General features: G+C 33.8%; 1 protein-coding gene across 1 annotated transcript in view; it reads right to left on the minus strand.

The window, feature by feature from the left end:
- The window catches only part of CDH26 (cadherin 26), a 179,859-nt gene that overhangs the window by 44,863 nt on the left and 107,422 nt on the right, over positions 1-27,574 (minus strand). The window contains exons 3-5 of the mRNA XM_056817259.1: positions 10,940-11,070; positions 10,524-10,625; positions 8,985-9,143 (exon numbers count right to left, since the gene is read on the minus strand). Coding sequence (XP_056673237.1) covers positions 8,985-9,143; positions 10,524-10,625; positions 10,940-11,070 — 392 coding nt within the window. The remainder of the gene's footprint in view (positions 1-8,984; positions 9,144-10,523; positions 10,626-10,939; positions 11,071-27,574) is intronic.

Below are 27,574 nucleotides of genomic sequence, written 5' to 3' on the forward strand. Positions count from 1 at the left end.
GGGGAGCGGAAGATCTCTCATATGAGAAGGAGAGAAAGAGAGCGTGAAGTGGTATTACTTAAACCTTACTCTCAGTGAAATCAACTCTGAGAGGGAAGAACATCTAGATCCAGTGGGATCCTGAATTCTATCTTATACAACAGGGTAAGAAAGAAAGGGAAATTAAGGAGGGGGAGGGTAAGGGAGCATAAAAAAGGAGGGGCTAGGAAGGGAAGCATACCAAGGGAGGGGACTAGGGGGACTGACCTAAAGTAAATCACTGGTTCAAAAGGATATAGCTAGGGAAGAAAGGTCAGAACTAGGGAAAGATATCAAAATGCGAGGGAATCCACAAGTGACAATCATAACTTCAAACATGAATGGGATGAACTCATCCATAAAAAGTAGACAAATAGGAATTGAATTAGAACCCCAAACCCTACCATATGTTGTCTTCAAGAAACACATATGAGGCCGGTTGATACTCACAAGGATAGAACTAAAGGATGGAGTAAGACACTTTGAGCCTCAACTGATCGAAAGAAGGCAGAAGTTGCAATCATGATATCTGACAAAGCCAAAGCAGAAATAGACCTGATCAACAGGGATAGGGAAGGTAAATATATTCTGTTAAAAGGGAATATAGACAATGAGGAAATATCACTAATCAACATGTATGCACCAAACAGAATAGCATCCAAATTTCTAATGGAGAAACTAGGAGAATTGAAGGAGGAAATAGACAGTAAAACCATATTAGTGGGAGATCTGAACCAACCACTATCAAATTTAGATAAACCAAACCACAAAATAAATAAGAAAGAGGTAAAAGAGGTGAATGAAATCTTAGAAAAATTAGAGTTAATAGACATATGGAGAAAAATAAATAGGGACAAAAAGGAATACACCTTCTTCTCTGTACCACATGGCACATTCACAAAAAAAGATAATACACTAGGTCACAGAGACATGGCACTCAAATGCAGAAAAGCAGAAATAATAAATGCAGCCTTTTCAGATCATAAAGCAATAAAAATATTGATCAGTACAGGTACATGGAGAGCCAAATCAAAATTAATTGGAAATTAAATAATATGATACTCCAAAATCAGTTAGTTAGAGAAGAAATCATAGAAACAATTAATAATTTCATTGAGGAAAATGACAATGCTGAGACATCCTTTCAAACCTTATGTGATGTAGCCAAAGCAGTGCTTAGAGGAAAATTCATATCCCTGAGTGCATATATTAACAAATTAGGGAGGGCAGAGAACAATGAATTGGAAATGCAAATCAAAAAACTTGAGAATGAAAAAATTAAAAACCCCCAGAAGAAAACCAAACTAGAGATCCTAAAAATTAAGGGAGAAATTAATAAAATCTAAAGTGATAGAACTATTGCACTAATAATAAGACTAGAAGCTGGTACTTTGAAAAAAACAGACAAAATAGACAAAGTACTGGTCAATCTAATTTAAAAAAAGGAAAAAAGAAAGACAAATTAACAGCATCAAGGATGAAAAGGGGGACCTCACCTCCAACAAAGAGGAAATTAAGGCAATCATTAAAAACTACTTTGCCCAACTATATGGCAATAAATATACCAACCTAGGTGATATGGATGAACATTTAAAAAATATAAATTGCCTAGACTAACAGAAGAAGAAATAGATTTCTTAAATAATCCCATATCAGAAAATGAAATCCAACAGGCCATCAAAAACTTCATAGGAAAAAATGCCCAGGGCCTGATGGATTCACCAGTGAATTCTATCAAACATTCAAAGAAAAGCTAACCCCAATACTATACAAACTATTTGACATAATAAGCAAAGAGGGAGTTCTACCAAATTCTTTCTATGACAAAAACATGGTTCTGATCCCAAAGCCAGGCAGGCCAAAAACAGAGAAAGAAAATTATAGACCAATCTCCCTAAATAATATAGATGCAAAAATCTTAAATAGGATACTAGCAAAAAGACTCCAGCAAGTAATCAGAAGAGTCATTCACCTTGATCAAGTAGGATTTATACCAGGGATGCAGGGCTGGTTCAATATTAGGAAAACCATCCACATAATTGACCACATCAACAAGCAAACCAACAAAAATCACATGATTATTTCAATAGATGCAGAAAAAGCCTTTGATAAAATACAACACCCATTCCTATTAAAAACACTAGAAAGCATAGGAATAGAAGGGTTGTTCCTAAAAATAATATACAATATATATCTAAAACCTTCAACTAATATCATCTTCAATGGGGATAAACTAGATGCATACCCAATAAGATCAGGAGTGAAACAAGGATGCCCATTATCACCTCTATTATTTGACATTGTACCAGAAACACTAGCAGTAGCAATTAGAGAAGAAAAAGAAATTGAAGGCATCAAAATAGGCAAGGAGGAGACCAAGTTATCACTCTTTGCGGATGACATGATGGTCTACTTAAAGAATCCTAGAGATTCAACCAAAAAGCTAATTGAAATAATCAACAACTTTAGCAAAGTTGCAGGATACAAAATAAACCCACATAAGTCATCAGCATTTCTATATATTTCCAACACAGCTCAGCAGCAAGAACGAGAAAGAGAAATCCCATTCAAAATCAACTTAGACAAAATAAAATACTTAGGAATCTGTCTCCCGAAACAAACACAGGAACTATTTGAACACAACTACAAAACACTCTCCACACAACTAAAACTAGACTTGAACAATTGGAAAAATATTAACTGCTCATGGGTAGGACAAGACAATATAATAAAAATGACCATCCTACCCAAACTCATTTATCTATTTAGTGCCATACCCATTGAACTTCCAAAAAAAATTTTTTTATTGATTTAGAAAAAAACCATAACAAAGTTTATTTGGAAGAACAAAGGATCAAGGATATCCAGGGAAATAATGAAAAAAAATACAAAGGAAGGGGGCCTTGCAGTCCCAGATCTCAGACTATATTATAAAGCAGCGGTCATCAAAAGAATTTGGTACTGGCTAAGAGACAGAAAGTAGAATCATTGGAATAGACTCGGGGCAAGCGACCTCAGCAAGACAGTATATGACAAACCCAAAGATCCCAGCTTTTGGGACAAAAATCCACTATTTCATAAAAACTGCTGGGAAAATTGGAGGACAGTGTGGGAAAGATTAGGCTTAGATCAACACCTCACACCCTACACCAAGATAAATTCAAAATGGGTAAATGACTTGAACATAAAGAAGGAAACTATAAGACAATTAGGCGAAAACAGAATAGTATACATGTTAGACCTTTGGGAAGGGAAAGATTTTAAAACCAAGCAAGACTTAGAAAGAGTCACAAAATGCAAAATAAATAATTTGGAATACATCTAATTAAAAAGGTTTCGTATAAACAAAACCAATGTAACTAAAATCAGAAGGAAAACAACAAATTGGGAAGCAATCTTCATAAAAACCTCTGACAAAGGTTTAATTACTCAAATTTACAAAGAGCTAAATCAACTGTACAAAAAATCAAGCCATTCACCAATTGATAAATGGGCAAGGGACATGAACAGGCAGTTCTCAGCCAAAGAAATCAAAACTATTAATAAGCACATGAAAAAAGTGCTCTACATCTCTTATAATCAGAGAGATGCAAATCAAAGCAACTCTGAGGTGTCACCTCACACCTAGCAGATTGGCTAAAATGACAGCTATGGAAAGTAATGAATGCTGGAGGGGATGCGGCAAAGTAGGGACACTAATTCATTGCTGGTAGAGTTGTGAATTGATCCAACCATTCTGGAGGGCAATTTGGATCTATGCCCAAAGGGCCATAAAAGATTGTCTGCCCTTTGATCCAGCCATAGCACTGCTGGGTTTGTACCCCAAAGAGATAATATGGAAAAAAACTTGTACAAGAATATTCATAGCTGCACTCTTTGTGATGGTCAAAAATTGGAAAATGAGGGAATGCCCTTCAATTGGGGAATGGCTGAACAAATTTTGGTATATGTTGGTGATGGAATACTACTGTGCTAAAAGGAATAATAAAGTGGAGGAATTCCATGGAGTCTGGAACAACTTCCAGGAAGTGATGCAGAGCGAGAGGAGCAGAACCAGGAAATCATTATACACAGAGACTGATACACTGTGGTACAATCAAAGGTAATGGACTTCTCCATTAGGGACAATGCAATATCCCTGAACAATCTGCAGGGATTTAAAAAACACTATCCACAAGCAGAGGATAAACTCTGAGAGTAAAAACACTGAAGAAAAGCAACCACTTGACTACAGGGATAGAGGGGATATGACTGAGGAGAGACTCTAAATGAACACTCTAGAGCAAATAACAACAACACAGAAATGGGTTCGAGTCATGAACACATGTGATACCCAGTGGAATCATGCGCCGACTATGGGAGAGGTGGCAGGGGGAAGGAAAAGAAAATGATTTTTGTTTCCAATGAATAATGTTTGGAAATGACCAAATAAACTAATGTTCAAAAAAATCAAAAATATAAAAAAAAGAAAAAAGAAACTGATATTATAGGGGACAGCTATGTAGCTCAATATATTGAGAGTCAGGCCTAGAGATGGAGGTCTTAGGTTCAAATCTGTCCTCATTCACTTCCCAGATGTGTGACAAGTCACTTATCCCCCATTGCCTAGTCCTTACCATTCTTCTGCCTTGGAACTAATACACAGTATTGATTACAAGATGGAAGGCAAGGGTTTTAAAAAAAGTTATTTTAAAAAGGAGAAAGAACATGTACACAGGTATGTTAGGTACAAGATAATTTCATGTTAGATACAGGATAATTTGAGGAGGGAGAAAATAGTAATCATTAAGAAAAAAATCAAGGAAATTATGGGCAATTGAGGGGAGACTTGAAAGCTACATGGTATTCTAAGAAGCAGATGAGAAGGAAATACACTCTATACATGGAGGACTATGGAAAATCACAGAGTAGAAAATGGAATGTCAAGTTTAGCTTATACAATTCTTTGCATTAGAGTATATGCTGAATAAAAGATTTTAGGGGTCTTATTTTCATTGAACTCAACTGTAGTAATGAACAAATATGATCATTATGTCTGCATATATATGCATTATATGTATATACATATGCATATATGTACTTATATATATTTATGTAAAGAGAGAGAGAGAGGAGAGAGAGAGAGAGAAAGAGAGATAATAATCACCCTCTAGCACCTCAAATTATACTTGCAAAACAGTCAAGTAAGTCTTTGGCTTTAAGTGGTGTTTTTATAAAAATATTTTCTAGGCTGGAAGCCACCTTGTAAAGACTTTTAATTAAATCTCTTGAGATCTAAGCAAATATATAAAAAAAACCTTGTCTTGCACTCTTATAGTGCAAATATCCCTCCAGTTAATATTGTTATGTTGTAGTTACTGTTATGGCCATTTAATGTTTCTTCATTTTTTATTAGATCATTTGTCTGTAGAGAATCTGAGGCCCAGAGATACTGCCCTAGAGACGTCACTCAGCTAGATCTTGTCTACAAATAGTATGGGAAAATACAGTGCCTTTAGAGAAATAGATTTTTGTCTTCATAAGAGTTTTAGGAGAATTTATGCATATTTGGAATTATGCAGCTTGATCCTACTAATGAATAAAAGAAGGTATTTCTCACTTGGGAAAACTGCAATAATTCTTTAGAGACACAAGTACATATATGGGAAATTGTTATTTCAGAGCATTAAATGATATGGTTGAGGTTCTGAAAATGTTAATACCCTTTCAAGGTAGATAACTTACTTTTAACACAAACAAGTATCAGCCTGCAGAACCTTAGAAAACCTGAAAGGTAAATGCTGTTCCACAGAAATGCAAAATGAAAACAAACATGGTCCTTGTTTATTGAGCTAACAAAAGGCAAACTGTCATCTAAATCTCCAGAATTGCAACAGCAGAGTTTGTAGATATTTCAGTAATGACTCATTTACTAATATAATATGAAGTCAACAAACCAACATATTTACATTTTTAAAAAGTAAACTTAGAAACCTTAAAACTTCCAGGCCAACCTGTTGTGAAGATTGTATTTAGCTATCTCCTGATTGTAACAATGAAGACACTCTCTTTAACAAATCAGGAATGTCTACCCCATACTTAAGGATTAACTTTCCAGGAGGATGGCCTTTAACAGACATGTGCAGAAACAGCTGACAGACATCTGAGCTGCCCTAAGTCAAGCTAAGCTACCATTGGTACAAATGATATGCAGGAAAGTGATGTAAAACCATCCATATAGTTTGTGTCACTTCCTCTCTTTGTCCTCTTTCCCCAGAGATGTGGCTCTGACTGGCAGTGTGCTAAGCATTCCAACATCTTGACGTGGTGGAGCTATTTGTCTGGGTTTTGGTGGTGAGTTTGCCCTTGAGCTAATTTAGAGGTTCAGGCATCTTAGCTGAGCCCTCTTGGAATTCAGGCTGATTCCTTCCTCCTTTTCTCTCCAAAATTTATCTTACTAGAAACCTCTAATCTTCCTCCTGGCACAGCCCAGGCAGGAGAAATCCTATACCTTTTCCCTCTCCCTTTTCCTTAATTTCTTTCCTCTATAAAAATCACCATAAATTTCCAACTATCTTGGGTATTTTATTTGGGATATCTCATGGTGACCAATAATTAATATAGTTTAGGTCACAATGCTAAAATTATCCTCTACACTGTGACACTCTTGCCACTATAACTAAGGTCTATGGAGTCCTACATGAAATTTTAAAAAGAAATAACTGGGGAAAAAAAGAAAACAAAACAAACAAACAACAACAACAACAAAGAACAGCCCTACAAGTATAAGTATAGAAATTACTAAAGAATTCTTGGATCCTTTTTTTCCAATCTATTAGCTTTCCATTTCTTCCTCCCACTTCCTTTACAAAACCTAAATCTTCCACTGCACTGTAATTTCCAGGCCCTTAATACCTCAGTTCTCTTCCTGTCCATCTTCCCTGAGCTAGCCACTCTCTCTTCTCCATCTTGATCCCTTGGAAAGCCAATTCAGCTCTACACTGTCCTCTTGAGTCCTTAACCACCTTATCATTTCTGATAATTGTAGTCTGTCAAGCCTCAGCCTTGAATCACTCTCACTATCTGCTGTCTTTGTACCTACATACTGCTAAACAAAGATGGAGAAAATTCATGTAACTATTCTGACTAGGTCCCCTGCAAATTTGTTACACAACCTCAACTGGGCCTTCATTGCTCCTATGTAATCCTTACATGTCTCTGTCCTATCAACTCACTATCTCACTCTCCATAGGAGCTCTTCCAAATCTTCCTTTGCCTCCTCAAATGTTCTATGGCTTCCCTCTACCATCCTTTCAGCTAACAACCTTACTTCATATTTTACATAAAAAGACTAGTACCAGTTATTAAGAAGTCCTCTTTTCTCCTCCTCATCTCAAATCATTCAAATATCTTCTGTAACTATTTTCTCTTTCATCCTCATCTCACATAATCTCACTTTAATCTTTATCTATGCTAATCCCTCAAACAATTCCTTTTTATCTCATTTCCTACAACAGATTGTCCTCTGTGACATTTCCATTGTCCCTTATTTTCATTCTCTCTTTGTCTACTTACTGCTTCTCTACTGCTTATAAATGTAGCCATGTCTCCCCAATCCTTGAAAAATTCTTTCTTGATCCCTGCTATCACTCTATATCTCTTCTGCCCTTAATAACTAAACTCCTTGAAAAAGTAAATCTACAAGAAGTGCCTCCACTTCTTACTCCCTTCTTAATCATTTATAATCCAGTTTGTGACTTTTTTTATTCCACTGAAACTTCACTTTCTGAAGTTAGTGATGATATCTGAATTGTCAAATCCAAGCTTCTTTCTTATTCTCCTTGATCTTCCTGCAGCCATTGATACTGTTGATCAACCTCTCCTTGCTCTAGGTTTTCAAGGCATGACTCTCCTGGTTTTCCTCTTCAACTCCTTACTAACTCTCACTGCTCCTCACTACCCCCCCCTTTTTTGTCAGCTTCTAGTACTTTGACCTAGGAGTTCTGGAATTTGGCTATAATAGTCCTAGAGTAGTTTTTTTTGGGGGGGAGGGGATCAGGAGGTGATCAGTAGATTCTATTTCTACTTTTTCCTCTTGTTTGACGATATCAGGGCATTTTTCCATGAAGGTTTCTTGCAATGAAATACCAAAGCTTGTTAGTATCCCCTTTGCAATATCTCTAGAATATACTTCCTTCTGTCCTCTGGCACTGCCACTACTCTAGTGCAGGACCTCATCACTGTACATTTGAATTATTACAATAGTCTGCTGCTCGGTCTGCCTGCCTAGTTTCTCCTCACTCCAATCAGCTCTCAATTCAGTCACTAAAGTGATTTTCCTAAAGCACTAGCCTGACCACATCAACCTCCACCCCAATCCCCACCAATAACTCAGGTGGCAACAATCTATCACTTCCAGGATCAAATACAAAATTCCGTTTTGACATTCAAAGTTCTTTATAACTTAGCACCCTCCTATCTTTCCAGTGTTCTTACTCCCTACTCCCCACCACATACTTTGAACTAATGACACTGACTTTCAGCTTTGAGCATTTTCTCCAGGCTGTTAAATCTCTCCCTTCTCTGCTCCAATTACTGACATCCTAGACTTCCCTTAAGTCCCTACAAAAATCTCATCTCATATAGGAAACCTCTCCTAACCCCTTGTAATTCTAGTGTCTTCCCTCTTTTATTTACTTTATATTTATCCTTTATAAAGCTTGTTTGTACAGCTTTGTTTGCAAGCTGTCTCCCCCATTAGTTTATAAGCTTCTTGAGAGCAGGAACTGTATTTTGATTCCAATTCCTCAGTCCTTAGAGCAGTGACAGACATAGTGGGTGTATAATAACTATTTACTGACTGACTGATCAACCTCAGCTCTGAATTTGTGGTTGGTTAAATTCTTTTTTCATTACTGTCTTATTATGCTACTCCACATAATTTTGGGGTAGAGCAAGAAGATTAGAAGGGTAAAATTTATAGGTACCACAAAATATGGTGTTTCCTCCCGATCAATTGGAAGATGAACATAGACTTTCCCATGATGATTATCTTCTATAGAAAACAGACCAATTGGATCCTCAGTCACACCAGGCCCACTGATTATATATATTAAGGATTTATTGTAGTCCATATTATGGAACAACTGTAAATAAAACACAGAAAAATGTTTTTAAAAGATCATTCTTCAGACAAAGTATTTCCAGTCACTGAGACAGGCTATTTCCTATCCCTAATGTTCTATATCCTAATAGTTTTCAAGTCTTGATGAATCTAGTTGGCCACAATGTTGACCCTATTAGCCTACTTATCTTCACTAAACCACTCAGGAACCTTTATCATCTCATAAATCCTTTTCATCTGGGATTTTGAAATAAATAGACAAAAAAAAGCCAACCCTTGAACAGAGCAATGGAATCACAGTCAGGAAGACTCTTAATTCATGTCTTAACCTCAGATACTTCCTAGTTCTGTGATCCTGGGCAAGTCACTTTTCTCTGTTTCTTTTAATATCCTGGAGAAGGAAATGGCAAATTCAGTATTTTGCCAAGAAAATCCCATGGACAGTATTGGTGTACTATGGTCCATTATTTGCTCTCTCCATCTATCCTCCACACAAATATCAAATTGAGCTTCATAAAATCTTGTGCTGACTGGTTAGTTAGTCCCCACCTCAAAAATCTTCAGTGGCTCACTGTTACTTCTAAAAATTTTAAAAAAGGATAGAATTTTTAGAATTCATCCCTAAAGCCCTCCATAATCTGTCTCTCACTTACCTTTTTAGTCTTATTTCTCATTGCTGTCTTTCATGCACTCTCTAGTTCAGTCAAATTAGATAATTAACTATTCCTGAGACATCATTCTCCATTGCTTGCTTTTATTCTTTTCCACAAGCTATCCTCCATGCAAGAAAGGCATCCCATCCTCACTTTTGTCTCTACTCTAGAATTCCTATTATCTTTCATTAGAAAGCCTTTCTTGATATCCCTCATGGTGAGTGTTCAAGTTGTAAATATATTGCATTTGCTTATCTGAGTAGCTGTTGTTACAGGGGAGTACTCAAGTCAAATCCAATTGGCATTGAAAGTAAATTGTTAAAATTTTCACTGTATGCAATTTACACTTCAGAAATTACCAAATAGTACAAAGTATGGTGTGATTTATAGTTCTGTGAATTGTCTAGATTCAGGAAAGTGTTAATATTGCAGACTAAACTGAAAACTGTTTTTGCAGAGAAGGTTGTTAAATATTTACCAGTACATCTCTAATGTTGTATTTTCAGAATAGAATGTAAGTTCCTCAAGGAAAGGGATAGTTTCAATTTTTTAAACATTTGAATCTTGGCATCTAACATAGTGCTTTGTACATGATAAGTACTTTTAAAATGTTGTGGCATTATATGGGAAAATATATACTTCTTTAACTAAAGAATTATTGTGAATCCTTTCAGGATTTTTATCTGCTTCCCAGTTGCTAGATTTTTAAGTGACAACTAAGGATAAAAGAAGATGGGCATTTGGTTTACCTCTCCAGCTAGCTTGGGAAATGGTCCTGGGTCTTCCTCTTGGAGTTCAAAGGTAGTGATAATCCATCTTCTTTTAAAGCGCTGCAAAGGCTTGTGATGTGCCTAGAGAATGTTTTAAACAATATTGTAATCAAGCCACAAAAAGAAAATTGTTGCAATTTTACTTTGAGGTGGCATTGTATGATATATTTATGAGTCTAGAAATTGCCCAATGCCTCATCTTAAATGAAATGCCCTTTACCTAAAATCCCTGATGGCTCGATATGACTTCATAAATGTAAGAATTTTGAAGATAGTTTTACTTTGTTTTCCTGAAAACCAAAATGAGGCAGGGCACTATAGGTCTCTAGATATTCAAACAAGCTTGCCAGCAAAAAGTGAACTATATCTTGCACATCAATAAGCTTAATACCTACCTTTATCTTTGCCTGATTGATAAATTCATCTTTTGCTGGTTGGAGACAGCTGGCAACAATGACCTTGGAAACAAAAACTAAGTTAATAGGTAATCCATTTATTAAAATGTTCTTTGACAGGTGGAAGTTCCCTAAAACAAGTTTTACACATGTTAAAAATAAAGGGAAAATGTTGTGGGGTTGATTATTGATTAATAGTTGAGAGTTTTATTGACCATAGCATTAGCCATAGAAATTGAGTTTTAAGGCTTAGATTTTAAGTAATTTTGTGTAGGCCTCATGGTCACATTCCAGTTAGCAAATAAAGCAACCATGCCACTTGAGGAAGATAAGAAAAATGGATGAAAGATTGGTCAACCTGGTTGCAAGATGTTTTCCTAGTGCTGGGTTTCTCTGGCACAGGGAGTGGTAGATTAGCAACTTTCCAAAGAATATTCTAGAGTATGATGAATAACTCTATGCCCTCCTGTTACTATGGACCCTAGAAGATTCCTTCCTCACAAGTCTATTATTTAGCTTTCATCACTGAATTATTCTGGTACCATATAAAACTGGTCACTGAACTATTTTAGGCACTCTGTGTAACCTGCTGCCTTTCAAAAATGTATAAAAAGGCTACTCTGACTTTTAGAGAGGTCTTTGGCCATTGAGGGAACCACTGACCTCTATTATTGGGGACTAATATCCTTGCCAATAAATACATTAAGCTTGGACCTTTTGTGCCTTGCTTTCTCATTATCACATTTTTATTGCAACAGAGATATTAGAAATACCAATCATAAACCCAAACCCAAAATAAATTTAGAAAACACACAAAAATATACTTGGCATATTCAGCTATCTAAAATGTTAAAATGTCTATTTTACATTTTATTTACTCTCCTAACTATTGACTAGGTCATATAGAATCAGACAAGATTAAAACAATTCAACAACACACATTGTCTCATGCTGTGGAGGAAAGGACACACAGACTGTGTGATGGAAGTGATCTAGATTTGGGTCTCAATTGGCTTAGACACAATACTAGCTGTAATTAGATTGTAAGTAAATCAGATTGTAAGAAAATCATTCAGTCTCTCTGAACTGATTCTTCACCTATAGAATAGGAACAATTATACCTGTTATGTCTCAAAGGTTTATTGTGAGGAAGATGCTTTCTAGGACTTAAAATTTAAATAAAATGTGAGATTTTGTTAAAATCTAAACAAATATGATTCTGATAAAAATTATTTGATGGCAAAGACCGCCTCTAACTAAAACTATTAATGCCTGTTTGTTAATATCATACTTAATAATAAATTTTCCTAATCCTATGATCTATGTCTATCCTTTTTTTCCTAAAGAAGAGTAAATTTCAAATGCCTTAAGTGGGATTCTAGTCTCAAATATCAGCAAATTCACATAATTACTCCCTTCTGATTAATTCTTATAGTTTGGAATTGAGTCAAATCAAGGTTTTAATTTTTAAAAATCTTCTTACAGAAAACACTCATAAATTCATTTCTACTGAGATTAAAAAGAAATAGTAGTAATATCCTCTTTAAGCCACTTTTTTTCCCTAGGCCTGAGTTTCCTTTTTATTAAATATAGGAGAGTTATTATATGATGTTTATTTCCAAGGTCCTTTCTGGCTTTGACATGTCAATGTTGAATGTGTGTATATTTATAAAGTCCTGATTTATGTAGCATTTGCTGTTTTCCAAGGCACTAATGCTCAGTCAAAAAAATAATTTTCCCTTTTATTTTTCTCAATCACATGTAAAAAAAGTCAATTAAAAAATAAATATTTTTCTATGGTTACATGATTTGTGTTCTCTCCCTTCCCTCTTCCCTTTCCCCTCCCAGAGCTGACAAGCAATTCTACTGAGTTATATATGTGATATCATTATTCCCATATTATTCATTTTTGTAATAGAGTAATCTTTTAAAACCAAAACCCCAAATCATATACCCATATAAACAATTGATAAATCCTATGTTTTTGTATTATATTGGCTTGGCCTACACATGAGTAATCAATTTTCTCTAGGTGTTTAGGAATGACTTTATTTCTGTGAAATGTGTTTTGTAATTGAGTTCATAAAGTTCCTGTATTTGTTTTGACAGATGGACTCCCGAGTGTTTTATATTCTCTATAGTTATTTTGAATGGAATTTGTCTTGCTATCTCTTTGTTGCTGGACTTTGTTAGCTATTTATGGAAATGTTGATTTATGTGGATTTATTTTAGATTCTGCAATTTGCTAAAGTTGATAATTATTTTGACTTTCTTTAGTTAATTCTCTAGGATTCTTGAAGTTTATCATCACATTATCTGCAAAGAGTGATACTTGCCTAATTGTCTATTCTAATTTCTTTAATTCTTGTTTCCTATTGCTATTGCTAACATTTCTAGAACAATATTGAATAATAGTGGTGATAAGGGATATCTTTGCTTCACTGCTGATCTTTTTATGGGATGGTTAGATTATCTCCATTAAAGATAATGCTTGCTAATGGTTTTAGAGAAATACTACTTATCATTTTAAGAATACCTCCATTTATTCCTATACTTTCTAATGTTTTTATTTTTTTAAGAAATTTTCCTTCTTTCTTAGAACCAATTGTTCTAAGGCAGAAGAGTTGTAAGGGATAGGCAATGGGGATTGTGACTTGCCCAGGGTCACACAGCTAGGAAGTGTCTGAGGCCATTTTTTAACCTAGGCCCTCCCATCTCTAGGCCTGACTCTCAATCCATTGAGCCACCCAGCCGCCCTCCTTTCTAGTATTTTTAATGAGAATGGATGTTGTATTTTTTCAAAAACTTTTTCTGCATCTATTGAGATGATGACGTGATTTTCTTTGTTTTGCTATTGATATGGTCAATTATGCTGATAATTATCCTAATATTGAATTGGCTGTATTTTTATATAGACCCCACCTAGTCATAGAATATGATCTTTGGCATTTATTGCTATAATCTCCTTGCTAGTATTTTATTTAAATTTTTGCATCCATATTCATTAGGGAAATTGGTATATAATTTATTTCTCCATTTTTACTCTTCCTGTTTTATGTAAGCACCCTATTCACATCATAAGGGGAATTTGGTAGGGCCCCTTCTTTGCCAATTTTTTCAAATAGTTTATATCGTATTAGAATTAACTGTTCTTTAAATTTTTGCTAGAATTCACTTATCAATATGTCTGGTCCTGGGGATTTTTTCTTAGGGATTTCATTGGTAGCTTGTCCACTTTCTTCTTTTATTTAATTAATAAAATGTATCTGTAAGTATCCCATCCCTTTCCCCCACCCCATGCATCAGAGAAGGCATCATCCAAGAGACAGACATATTCATACAAATGATATCTTTCATGTTTCCACTTTTCACACTCTGGAGGTAACATTCACAATTTATTCTTCAAGTATTAAATATGTAGCTGTGCATGATGTTTTCTTAGTTCTACTCATTTCATTAGTCATTATTTCATGTACAATTTTGAAGTTATATTTTTAATTAGCCTGCTAATTGTTTATTGTTGCACAGTAGGATTCCATCACAATTTTATTCCAAAATTTCTTTACTCATTCCCTAATTGATGGGCATCCCTTCAATTTCCAGGTTTTTGCCATCAAAAAAGGGGTACTATCAATATTTTGGAACATATAGATTCTTTTACATTTTCCCTGATTTCCTTGGGAAACAAACCAGTATATACACAGTTTTATAACTCTCACTGTTTAATTCCAAATTGCTCTCCACAATTGCTGAATCAATTCATGACTGTACTAACAGTATATTAGTGTTCTCATTTTCTCAAATCCCCTCTGAAATTTGTTGTTTTACCCTTTTGTAATTTTTTACAATCTGATTGATGTGAGATGATTATCTCACAATTATTTGGGCTTGCATTTTTCTGAGTAGTAGTGATTGAGACAAATTTTTCTATAGCTATATATGGCTTTGATTTATTTATTTAAAAAATTGTCTATTTCTTTTGCCAATTTATCAGTTGGGAGATGGCTCCTATTCTTATTAATGTGACAAAATTTTCTATATATTTTAGATAGGAGCCCTTAATCCAAGAGGCTGTCTATAAATTTTTCCCAGTATAAACATTAAGTATGTATTTAAATATTAAAATATTAAATATAATTATTTAAATATTCTATTTCCTCATCAGTTACTCAGTAAATTATTTTTCCATTTTCCCTTTTCCAAAATATTCATCCATTTCACTAAGATTCTTAGATCTATTGGCATAAAATTAAGCAAAATAGATCATAATAATTACTTTAATTTTATCTTAATTTGTGCTGATTTCATCCTTTTCATTTCTCATACTGATAATATGGTTTTCTTTCTTTTTTAATCAAATTAACCATTTTTTCATAAAATCAACTCCTAGTTTTATTAGTACATGATTATCTTACTTTCAATTTTAGTAATCTTGGTTCTTAGGATTTTCAAATTGATATTTACTTGGAGATTTTTAATTTGTTCTTAGTTTTTTAATTGCATGTTTGATTCATTGATCTGCTTTTCCTCTATTTTATGTAATAATTTATATATGTATATACAAATATATACATGTACATACATACACATACACACACACACACACACACATATATATATATATTGACAGAGAGAGAGAGAGAGAGAGAGTTGCCTCATTGTTGCTTTGGATGCATCCCATAAATTATTGTATGTTATCTCATTGTTGTCATTCTCTTTAATTAAATTATTGATTGTTTCTATGAATTTGTTCCTTGACCCACTTTTTTTCAAGCCTTACCTTTTTTTTTTCTTGGAATTAATCTCTTGCATTGATTCCAAGGCAAAAGAGCAGTAAGGGCTAGACAGTGAGGATTAAGTGACTTGCTCAGGGTTACACAGCTAGGCAATGTCTAAGGCCAAATTTGAAATCAGGACCTCTTTTTTCCAGGTATTTTTCTCAATTCACTGAGCCACCTAGCTGCTTCCTAAACTACTAATTCTTTAAGATTAGATTATTTGGTTTCCAATTAATGTTTGTTCTATGTTCCCATGACCCTTTATTGAATATAAATTTTTTGCATTATGATCTGAAAAGTGTGCATTTGATATTTCTGCTTTTCTATATTTGGTTTTGAAGTTTTTATGCCCTTATATTTGGTCAATTTTTATGGAGGTACCTCACACCAAACATTTAACTGTTTTTTCTCCAAGATATGGCTGAGCACACTCCTGTCCCAATTCTAAATAACTCTTTCTTCTCCACTGTCCCACTGAAATCAGTTCATCTGGCCCATTCATTCCACTTTACCATTTGGGAATTCCCATTCTTGGGTAAACTAACTCCTCTTTATAATTGAACTATTTTTAAAACTAACATTTCTTCTATATCATTAATTCATCTGAAATATGATACTTCCCTGAAAACACTTGACACAGAAGAGAAAGAGTAGGAATACTGCTTCCTCCTTCCACCAATTGGTGGTTATCTGTTAATTCTTCCACCATCATCTCCAAATGACCTTTCCTTTTTTGAAATTCCAGAGAATCCTCTTGTAATATTCTTTTCCCAGTCTTGCTACTGTCATTTACTAACTTTGAGGCAGTTCTCCAAATTTTTGAATGGTTTTAGTATCTGAGGGAGAGCACAGTCTTCCTCTTAATCATCTATCAACTAGCATCATTCTCTGGAACTAAGAATTCTTATAGAAGTATGACCATATAAATCCTTAATTTCCTCAATTATAATAACTTCCTTCATTACTCTTTCACTTCATCCATGCTCTTAGATGTCACCATAACTCAAAACTGCATTACTTTCAGCAAGATGGTCAAAAATTTGAGTCTACTTTCAAATAACAAACTTCTGGCATTTTTTTCTCTCCCATATTTTTACTCAAGTCAAGTTTACTTTTGATCCTTATTGTGATTGTTGTTCCCTTCAACACTCCTTGCTTTATCATCCCATGTCTTCTCTTCTGGCTGCTTCTCAGCCTGTTTCAAAACCCAGCTTAAAACCAACCTTAAACTGTGTTATTTTTGAAAATTGAGATAAATTGTCTGCAAACATTATCTGTAATGAAGATGAACTAGATGCCTTCTCAATAAGATCAGAGATGAAGCAAGGAAGCCCATTATCACCACTAATATTCAATATTTTATTTGAAATGCTAGCTCTAATAATATAAGAAGAAAAAGAATTAAAATAATTAGAATATACAATGAAGAAATTAAAATATCACTTTTTGTAGATGATATGATGGTATACTTAGCCCTAAAGAGTTGACTAAAAAACTAGTTGATATAATTAATAACTTTGGCAAAGTTGTAGGATATAAAATAAAACCACACAAATCAACATTTCTTTATATTACCAACAAAGCCTGACAAGAGATAGAAAATTCCATTCAAGTTAACTGTAAATAATAAAAAATACTTGGTTGTTTATCTGCTAAGAAAAACTCAGGAAGTATATGAGCAGAATTTTAGAATGCTTTTCACAAAAAATAAAATCAGATGTAAACAACTGGAAAAATGTTAATTGTTCATGGGTTGGTCAAGCCAATATAACAAAAATTACAATCCTCAGTGTTATACCAATCAAAAATTGCCTAAAATTTATTTTACAAAACTAGAAAGAAATTACAAAATTCATATGTAAGAAAAAATCAAGAATATCAAGAGAACTAAAGAAAAAATTATGAAAGCTACCAGTTATCAAACTGTATTACAAAGCTATATAATCATCAAAACAATTTGGTACTAGCAAAGAAATTGGGTAGTAGATCAGTGAAGTAGATTAGCTTCACAGTACATAGTAGTAAATGACCATAGTTAGTTAGTGTTCAATAAACCCAAAAATCCAAGCTTTTGTAACAAGATATCACTGTTTGACAAAAACTTATGGGAAAACTGGGGAAAGCCATGCCAGCGACTGGGTATAGACCAACATCTCACATCACACCCTCTACATCAGATAAAGTCAAGATGGATACATGATTTAGAAATAAAGGGAAATCACATTATCAACTAAGAGAAGTAGTCTACCTGTTAAACCTACAGATAATTGATGAATTGATGACTAAACAAGAAAGTATTATATGATCTAAAATGGATAACTTTGATTATTTTAAATTAAAAAGATTTTACACTAGCAAAGTCAATGCAACTAATATTTGAAGAAAATAAGAAAGCAGATGAAGGGAGGGTAGTTTACAGTAAGTGACTGATAAAGACTTCATTTCTTGAATATGTAGAGAACTGAATTAAATTTATAAGAATACAATAATTCCCCAATTGATAAATAATCAAAGAATATAAACCAGCAACTTTCAGATAAAGGATGCAAGTCCATATATATTCTCATGAAAAATACTCTAAATTACTTTTTTATAGAGAAAAGCAAATTAAAACCGCCCTGAGGTATCACTTCATATCTATCAGAATGACTAATAAGACAGAAAAAAATAATAAATGCTGGAGAGGATGTGGCAAAATTGGAATACTAATACACTGCTGATGGAGTTGTGAACTGATTCAGCCATTCTTCAGGGCAATTGGGAACCATGCCCAAAGAATTTTAAAACTATGCATGCCCAACAATACTACTAGTAGATCTGTATCCCAAAGATATTTAAAAGAGGGAGAGGGAACCTGTTTGTGCAAAAACATTTATAGCAACTTTTTTTTTTATGTTGTGGCAAAGATTGGAAGCTGAAGCAATGTCCATCAATTGGGGAATAGCTGAACAAGTTGTAATATATAATTGTAATGGAATACTACTGTCCTATAAGAAATGATATGAAGGCTGAATTAAGAAAGACCTATATGAGCCAATGCAAAGTGACATGAATGGAAGCAGGAGAACATTGTACATAGTAACACGGATATCATGTGATGGACATTTATGAATGCCTTAGCTATTCCTAGTAATAAAGTGATCTCAGAAAAACTTTAAGAACTCATGATGAAAAATGCTATCCACATCCATAGAAAGAACTACTAGAGTTTTAATGCAGACTGAGGCATACTACATTTCACTTTATTTCTTCACTTTTCTTTCATTTATATTCTCTTTCCCAAAAGGACCAATATTCAAATATGTTTTACACTATTATACAAGTAAAATCTTTATAAGATTGCTTGCCATCTCAGGAAGGGAGTAGGAGGAGGGAAGAAAGAAGATGAGAATTTGGCTCAGACTTAAAGAATATAGAAATTTAAAATTGTTTTATGTATTTAAGTTAAAAATATAATATTAGTATTTTTAAAGAAAATTAAAGTAAACTGAGAGACAAAGGTCTGAACATGTTAATTTTATTGTTTAGTGTAACAGTAACTAATAAATTGGATCAATATGCTTTCTAAATTATGGAAAACCACAAGGTAGGGCCTACTAGCTTTCATATAGTTTTGGGAAGTACAAAAGAACAAAAAAGCTAGATTTGGGTTTGTGGGGAAGACAATACAATTGATTATAGGGTAGACAGCATGATGAAATTGGGGACAACATGATTGAATATATCAAGAAAAGTGGATTGGTACCCACATGTGGCTAGTGACCATTTCCTTTTATCATTAAGAAATGTTGGTTGATTTATGGAATCCATTTGAAAATTTCACAACTTATTACTGTATCTGAATTAGCAAACTCCCCAGTGCCTAAAAAGATTTGTTAGGAAGTTAAGGGCTTTCAAGGTGTCACCAGATATCTTGATATTTACCCAAGAGCAAAAATAAAGAAGATGACAATCTTTTCCATTCAATTACACTTATGTTCAGATTGACTTTTATATGAGCTCAGAATAGACATCTGAATTCTTGTCCTTAACTAAAGGACATAGAAAATGAACTTAAGTAAATACACAATCAGTTACAAAGTTGAATTAATTTGAATTCCTCAACTAGAAGCATTTACCAATTCCTATCAATTCTAATACCTTCTTTCTGTTAATTATTTTTTATTATCCTATGTCAGAGGTCAATAACTCAGGGGCCATCTAAGACAAAGATCTGAGTGCCCTCGTCAGAGGTCTATAACTCAGAGTCTATCTAAGACAAGGTCTGAGTGCCTTTGCCTTCACCCTCTTTATGCTTAGCATAGCAAAACATGTTATTGCTTATTTGACTGTTCCATGAACCTGGATGATGCTTGGAGCCATATATGCTACACTCAGAGCCATATATACTACACTTTCTCTCTGATGTTTCCCCAAGGATTGTTTTTACTTTCTGTTTTGCCTTTAAAAGATGTAACCAGCTTGCATTAAACTGCACTCATTTGCCTTCAGCCCATGAGGTCCTTCCAACCCCACACTGTGTCACTGTCTTATCTTTACCCCTCGCCCTTACCTGAGGAACTCCTGGTCCTGGTTCTGTCCCCCTGATGGGCATTCACAATCCTGTACATTGATTTTCACAGTCATTTGCATGTTGTCTCCCCATTAACTTAAAAGTTTTTTGCCTTTCTTTGTAGCCCTAGAGGTTAACACATTTCATGGCCCACACTAAGTGTTTAATAAATGCTTGGGAACACCTAAATAAGTTAGTGGATAGAGCACTAGGCTTGGATTCAGAAATATTTATGTCCCTGAGTTCAAATCTGACCTCAGACACATACTAGCTGGGTGACCCTTAACTATTTGCCTTGGTTTCTCATCTATAAAATGAGTTGGATAAGTAAAAGACAAACCACTCTAGTATCTCTGTTAAGAAAACTCTAATGGAGTCAAAAAGAGTTAACCACAACTGGAAAACAACTGAACAACTAAAATAAATGCTTATTGACTGACATGCCATAGGGCGGAGCTGAAGTGGCTGAGAATTGTTGGGTTAGTACCTCAGACTTTATCCCTCTTTAACTGGTAACTGTAGGACTCTACCAACTCTTGATTTGGTTTTCAGAAAGGTACAGAAACTTACTTATTTGTCCTTCTGCTATATCATAACTCTTTCTACTCAGTGATTGATAAAATCAACATTAAAATGTAATTGATATTGTGAAGAACTTGACAATCTGCTGCTCTATGGTTTGACTCAAAAACCCTGTGAATCATTAGCTGGCTAGGCAGTAGCTCTCTGCTACCAACCTCTCCACTGCCTCATCCCCATTCAGTTCAATTCCATGTTTCCTCTTCCATATTCCACTGTTCCCTACCTTTCCACTAGACCCTCTAGATTTTAACTGTTATTAACAAATGGACCTTTATATGAGAAACACACTTTCTCTCCTCTGGAAATAATTTATATTGAATTTAACTTTCCACAAACATATTATTTCTCTCCACTCAATGAAATGTAAAATCCTTGTGATTAAGAACTCTCTCACTTGTCTTTGAATCTCCAATACCTAATACAGTTCTTTTCACACAGATGTTACTTAATGCTTCTTGAATTGAATTGAGTTGGATTGCCCAGCCTTGGACCTTAGCTTTTCCTATTTTGACATGTCATTAGCTACTAGTTCCTGACCTCTCTGACCTTCTGCTATTCCTGATGGGTTATTCCTCATTCCTGGATAATCTAATTATTTAAATGTAGTTATTGAAATATAATTTTCCTGCTTCTATTCTAAGGCTGCTGAAAGTTTCTGGAAAAAGTCACAAAATCATTTCATTAACTATAAATCCATGGTATAGAAACTCAGGTGATTCCTTCCTGCTCTTAACTATCCATTTAATCAACTGTATAAACACTCATTTCCCACAATAATCATTCTAAAACATTTCTTTTTCTTTTACAAATATTAAAGTTTCATTTTAATTTTAAATTTTATTTCATCATTTTAAAATTGATCTTATAACTTATAAAATTGTCTTATAACTACCCAAGTTATGGGTTCTTCATCTCTGAACTTCATACAAAAATTTAGCAGGTTAAGTTTAGAAATCCAGTTCTCTTTCAAATCACTATTCTATTCTTGACTCAAGAAATTAATTTAACCTAGGAGAATGTGGCTTGCCATGAGTTAGTCAGGCCTTATATCTTTACATCACCATGCAATCCTTCAAGGATATCTGATTTGCTATCCAAAGAAGTCTTTGTCCTAATCATTGGTCTTGTAGGTGGCATCAAACAATGAATTCTTCTTAGTCATGGAAGAGAGAGGAGGGGGCTGTCGCTAGTCCCTCATTCCCAACTTCCAACCAATCACATTGTTCCTCTCACTTCATTTATTTAAGTAATAATGTTGCCCTCAACATTATGATGTCATCCACCTTTTCCATTCTTTGTTCAGGACTACTCAAAACCTATAAAGAGAAACAATTCCTTTGTTCAAGGTCTTTGGCCAGAGGCAGTCATTGAATCATCTTATTCATAGGTTACCATATCTGATAATAAAATGTCATTTTGCTTGTGCCTCTGTTTGCCTTTTTGTTAAATATTCCTTGTGATATCTTCTGCCACTCATTAGAACCACACTTTCTAAAAGCTGGAGCAGATAAATTAATTTCCTCTTTCACTCAAAACATTTCAAGTATCTTCCATGAACTGCTTCAGCTTCCTTCTACTATTCCTGAAATCTTCTCATTATCATTACCTTCCCTCAACTCTTTCCCCAATAACAGATAATTCTAACTCTCATCAAGTTTAATCCCTCTATACCCAAATTCTTGATCCCATTTTCCTTGCTTACTCTAAGACCTGGATAGAGTTGTAGCATTTTTCACCTTTCCCTTTTCCCTACGTCTTCCCCAAGAAACATGAGAAGGAATTCCTAATACTTTAAAAAAGAACCCTTTCTCTTGAGTCTTCTGTCTTGTCCATCTATTATCATAATTTTATCATACTCATAAATATTTTTACAAAGTTATTTATGCCAAATATTTAAATATATATATATGTATATATATATCAGATTGTTAAACATGTTCAAGGATAATTTCCAGGCCATGAAAGATATATATTCACAGGATATGAAATGATAATTTTTGAAAAAAGGAAACAAAGTAATCACTTGAAAAGGCTTAAGCTCATTAATAATTAAAACATACTATTAAAACTTCTTTGTGGTACCATGTCAATTTATTAAATTGGAAAAAATAAACAACATTTAAAGTTGTAGAACTTATAGAGAAATATTCATTACTGGTATAACTGAAAACCTATAGAAAGTTTCTGGAGAATAATCTGGCAAAACAGGTAAAAGTTACAAAATAGTCATAGCCTTTGACCCAGTAATCTTACTGTTGGAATTATACTTTAAAAAGGATTATCAAAATCAAAGAAAGATAGAAAGTTATTTGTTTGAATTTGTTAAAATACTTGAATGGAGGCTATTAAGCCTCCATATTAAATATAGTTCACAAAAACTGTTATTCTATGTTCCACAAAAATGGAATATAAGCTTATTTTAATGTAATAGAATACTATAATTCAATTAAAACTGACAAGTATAAAGAATTCCAAAAAATCTGGAAAGATCTCTATATAATAACACAAAAAGAGAATTGACAGAACCAGAAAAATAAGACACACCATGTAAAAAAAGTAAATGAATAGGAATCATAAAAAAACTTTGATGGATGAAAAATCATGATAATTTATGTGCTTAGATCACTTAACATGTACTTATTGAGTAAATTTAATTATTTGAATTTTTATAATTAAATTTTTGTTATTAATTAACAATTTAAAATAATGTATACAGAAGCAGAGCCATGGTGGTGTAGTAGAGTCATGAAAGTTCAAACCTCACTAAAAATTCTCTCAAACCAACTTTAAAATAATGCTTCTAAATGAATAATAGAGTGGCAGAACCAAAAATTAGATGAGGTGAGATAATTTTGTTGTAGACCACTTGGGAGGTAGGCAGTAAAGGTCTGGGATGAGAGGACAGTACAGTCTATAGCAAGGCTATACCAGGAGCCCAACACAACAACCCAATGAGGCCTGAGCTCCTGAGCAATCCCATTGTGAGATCCCAAACCCCTTCACAGGATAACTCAGTACTGTCTGGAAACAGATAGTGTGCCTGTAGATGCAAATCAACAACACACCCTGGGGCAGACTAAATTAACAGTGGGAGGCAACTTACAGAGCTATTAGCTCCCAGGCAACCTTGAATGAACTGAAACTTCACAGATACCCAGAACTAGATCTGAGTGTAGCAGTAAGAAAAAACTGAATGTTTTTCTACCCTTAGAAGAGAACTCATCTTTAAGATAAAATAAAAGTTGAAAAAATAAGCAAATATTAAAAAATCCAAATCCACTTAAGTATAAAATACTTATTATGGAGACAAGGAAGAACAAGGCACAAACTCAGAAGGGGACAATAATATCATAGAAACTACATGCCAAATTTTAAAAACTTCAGAATTGGTCTCAGGGCCTGAAAGAGCTCAAAAAGGATTTTCAAAAGTCAAATAAGAGAGAAACAAGAAAAATGGAGGTAACAAATTAAAAAAAATGTAAGAAATAATTAACAGCTTGGAAAAAGAGGCACAAAAAATACTGATGAAAATAATATTTTTAAAAAAGCATAACTGGCCAAATGGTAAAAGGGATAGAAAAATCCAAGGAAGAACAGAATTTCTTAAAAGGTAGAATTGGTCAAATGGAAAATGTGGATCAAAAGCTCACTAAAGAAAATAATTACTTAGAAATTAGAATTGGGCAAGTGGGACCTAATGGCTTCATGGGACACCAATAAATGATAAAACAAAATCAAAGAAAGGAAAAAAGAAAAAAAATGAAATATCTCCTTCAGGGGAAAAATTTATTCAGGAAAGATAACTTAATAATTATTGGACTACTTAGAAGCCATAATTAGAAAAAAGGGTTGGGGGAGGTGAGGGTTAGAAGAAAAACATTAGTGAGAAGGAGAAAAATTAACATAAAGAGAAAAACCTGAATAAAAATGGGAAATTAGGACAGAGGGAAACACACAGTTAGTAATCATAACTGTGAATATGAACTTGAATGAACTCATCTATAAAATAGATGAGTATAGCAAAGTGGATTAAAAAATCCATTTATTTTTTAATTAAGTTTATTTAATAAATTAATTTAGAATATTTTTCATAGTTAGATGAATCATGTTCTTTCCCTCCCCTCCTCTCACCCCTCTCCCATATCCAAAGAGCAATTCCACTGGGTTTTACATGTGTCATTGATCAAGACATATTTCCATATTATTAATATTTATACTAGAGTGATCATTTAGAGTCTACATCCCCAATCATATCCCCCTGACCCATGCAGTCAAGCAGTTGTTTTTCTTCTGTGTTTCTACTCCCACAGTTCTTCCTCTGGATGTGGATAGCATTCTTTCTCATAAATCCTTCAGAATTGTCTTGGATCAATTCATTGCTGCTAGTAGAGAAATCCATTATATTCAATTGTGCCACAGTGTATTCATCTCTGTGTACAATGTTCTCCTGTTTCTGCTCCTTTCACTCTGTACCACTTCCTAGAGGTTGTTCAAGTTCACATTGACTTCCTTCAGTTCATTATTCCTTTTAGCACAATAGTATTCTATTACCAACAGATACTACAATTAGTTCAGTAATTCCCCAAATTGAAGGGCATCCCTTCATTTTCCAATTTTTTGCCACCACAAAGAGCACAGCTATACATATTTTTGTAGAAGTCTTTTTACTTATTATCTCTTTTGGGGGGGGGGGGCAGTATAAACCCAGCAGTGTCATGTCTGGATCAAAGGGCAGGAATTCTTTTAAAACCTTTTGGGAATAGTTCCAAATTGCCTCCAGAATGGTTGAATCAATTCACAACTCTACCAGCAAAGCAAAAATGTCCCAATTTTGCCACGTCCCCTCCAACATTTATTAATTTCCTTGCTTGTTATATTAGCCAAAATGCTAGATGTGAGGTGATGCATCAGAGTTGGTTTGATTTGAATTTCTCTAATTATAAGAGATTTAGTATACTTTACCTCCTTAAATTTGGGAAATTATAATTTTGACAGAGGTTTTTATTCTAAAGATTTTTCCCAATTTGTTGCTTTCCTTCTAATTTTGGCTGCATTGTTTTTGTTTGTACAAAACCTTTTTCATTTAATACAATCAAAATTATTCATTTTACATTTTGTAATATTCTCTATATTTTAATTGATCTTAAATTCCTTCCTTTCCCATACATCTGACAGGTATACTATTCTATGTTCACCTAATTTACTTATAGTTTCCTTTAAATTTAAGTTATTCACCCATTCTGAATTTATCTTGGCATAGGGTGTGAGATGTTGATTTAAACCTAATCACTCCCATACTGTTTTCCAATATTCTAAGCAGTTTTTGTCAAATAGTGGATTTTTTATCCCAAAACCTGGGATCTTTGGGTTTATCATATACTATCTTGCTGACATCTTTACAAAAGTCCATTCCATTGATCTTCATTTCTGTCTCTTAGTCAGAAGCATTTGGTTTTGATAACCACTGCTTTATAGTATTTATTATAGTATTATAGTTCAGTTTAAGATCTGGTACTGTTGGGCCCCCATCCTGCACTTTTTTTTTCATTATTTCCCTTGATATTCTTGATCTTTTGTTCTTCCAAATGAACTTTGTTATAATTTTTCTATTTAATAAAAAAAGTTTTCTGGTAGTTTGATAGGTAAGGCACTGAATAAGTAAATTAATTTGGGTAGGATTGTCATTTATATTATTTTATTTTATTATGTTAGCTCAACCTACCTTTGAGCAATTAATGTTTTTCCAATTGTTTGGATCTAGTTTTATTTGTGTGGAAAGGGTTTTGTAGCTGGATTCATATAATTCCTGTGTTTGTCTACAAATAGATTTCTATATATTTTATATTATAACGGGTGATTTTAAATGGAATTTCTCTTCCTAACTCTTGCTGCTGGAAGTTGGAGATATATAGAAATGCATCATGATGTATGTGGGTTTATTTTGCATCCTGCTACTTTGCTAAAGTAGTTGATTATTTCCACTAGCTTTTTAGTTGATTCTCTAGGATTCTTTAAGCAGACCATCATATAATATGCAAAGAGTGATAGTGTAGGCTCCTCGTTGCCTATTTTAATACTTTAAATTGATTTTTCTTCTCTAATTGTTGCTGCTAGTGTTTCTAGTACCATTTTAAATAATAGAAGTGATCATTGGCATCCTTGTTTCACTCATGATCTTATTGGGAAGGCTTCTAATGTATCCCCATTGCAGTTGATGCTTGCTGATGATTTTAAATATATACTGTTTATTATTTTTAGGAAAGGCCCTTAAATTCCTCTACTTTCTAGTGTTTTCAATAGGAATGGGTGTTGTATTTTGTCAAAGGCTTTTTTTGCATCCATTGAGATAATCATGTTGTTTCTATTGGTTTAGTTGTTGATATGGTCAATTATGTTGGTGTTTGGCCTAATATTAAACTTTCCTTGCATTCCTGGTATAAATCCCACCTGATCATAGTGAATAATCCTCATGATCACTTGCTAGAATCTTTTTGCTAGTATTCTATTTAAGATTGTTGCATCTAAATTTATTAAGGAGATTCATCTGTAGTTTTTATTCTTCTGTTTTTGGTCTGTTTGACTTAGGAATTAGTATCATATTTGTGTTAAAAACCCACTTCTAAAAGATAATATCTATTAGAAACCTACTTAAAACAGGTTGACACATATAGAATAGTGTTAAGGGGCTGGAGTAGAATCTATAATGCTTCAGTTGAAGTAAAA

Source organism: Monodelphis domestica, chromosome 1 (assembly GCF_027887165.1).
Source record: "Monodelphis domestica isolate mMonDom1 chromosome 1, mMonDom1.pri, whole genome shotgun sequence".
Lineage (NCBI taxonomy): Eukaryota > Metazoa > Chordata > Mammalia > Didelphimorphia > Didelphidae > Monodelphis > Monodelphis domestica.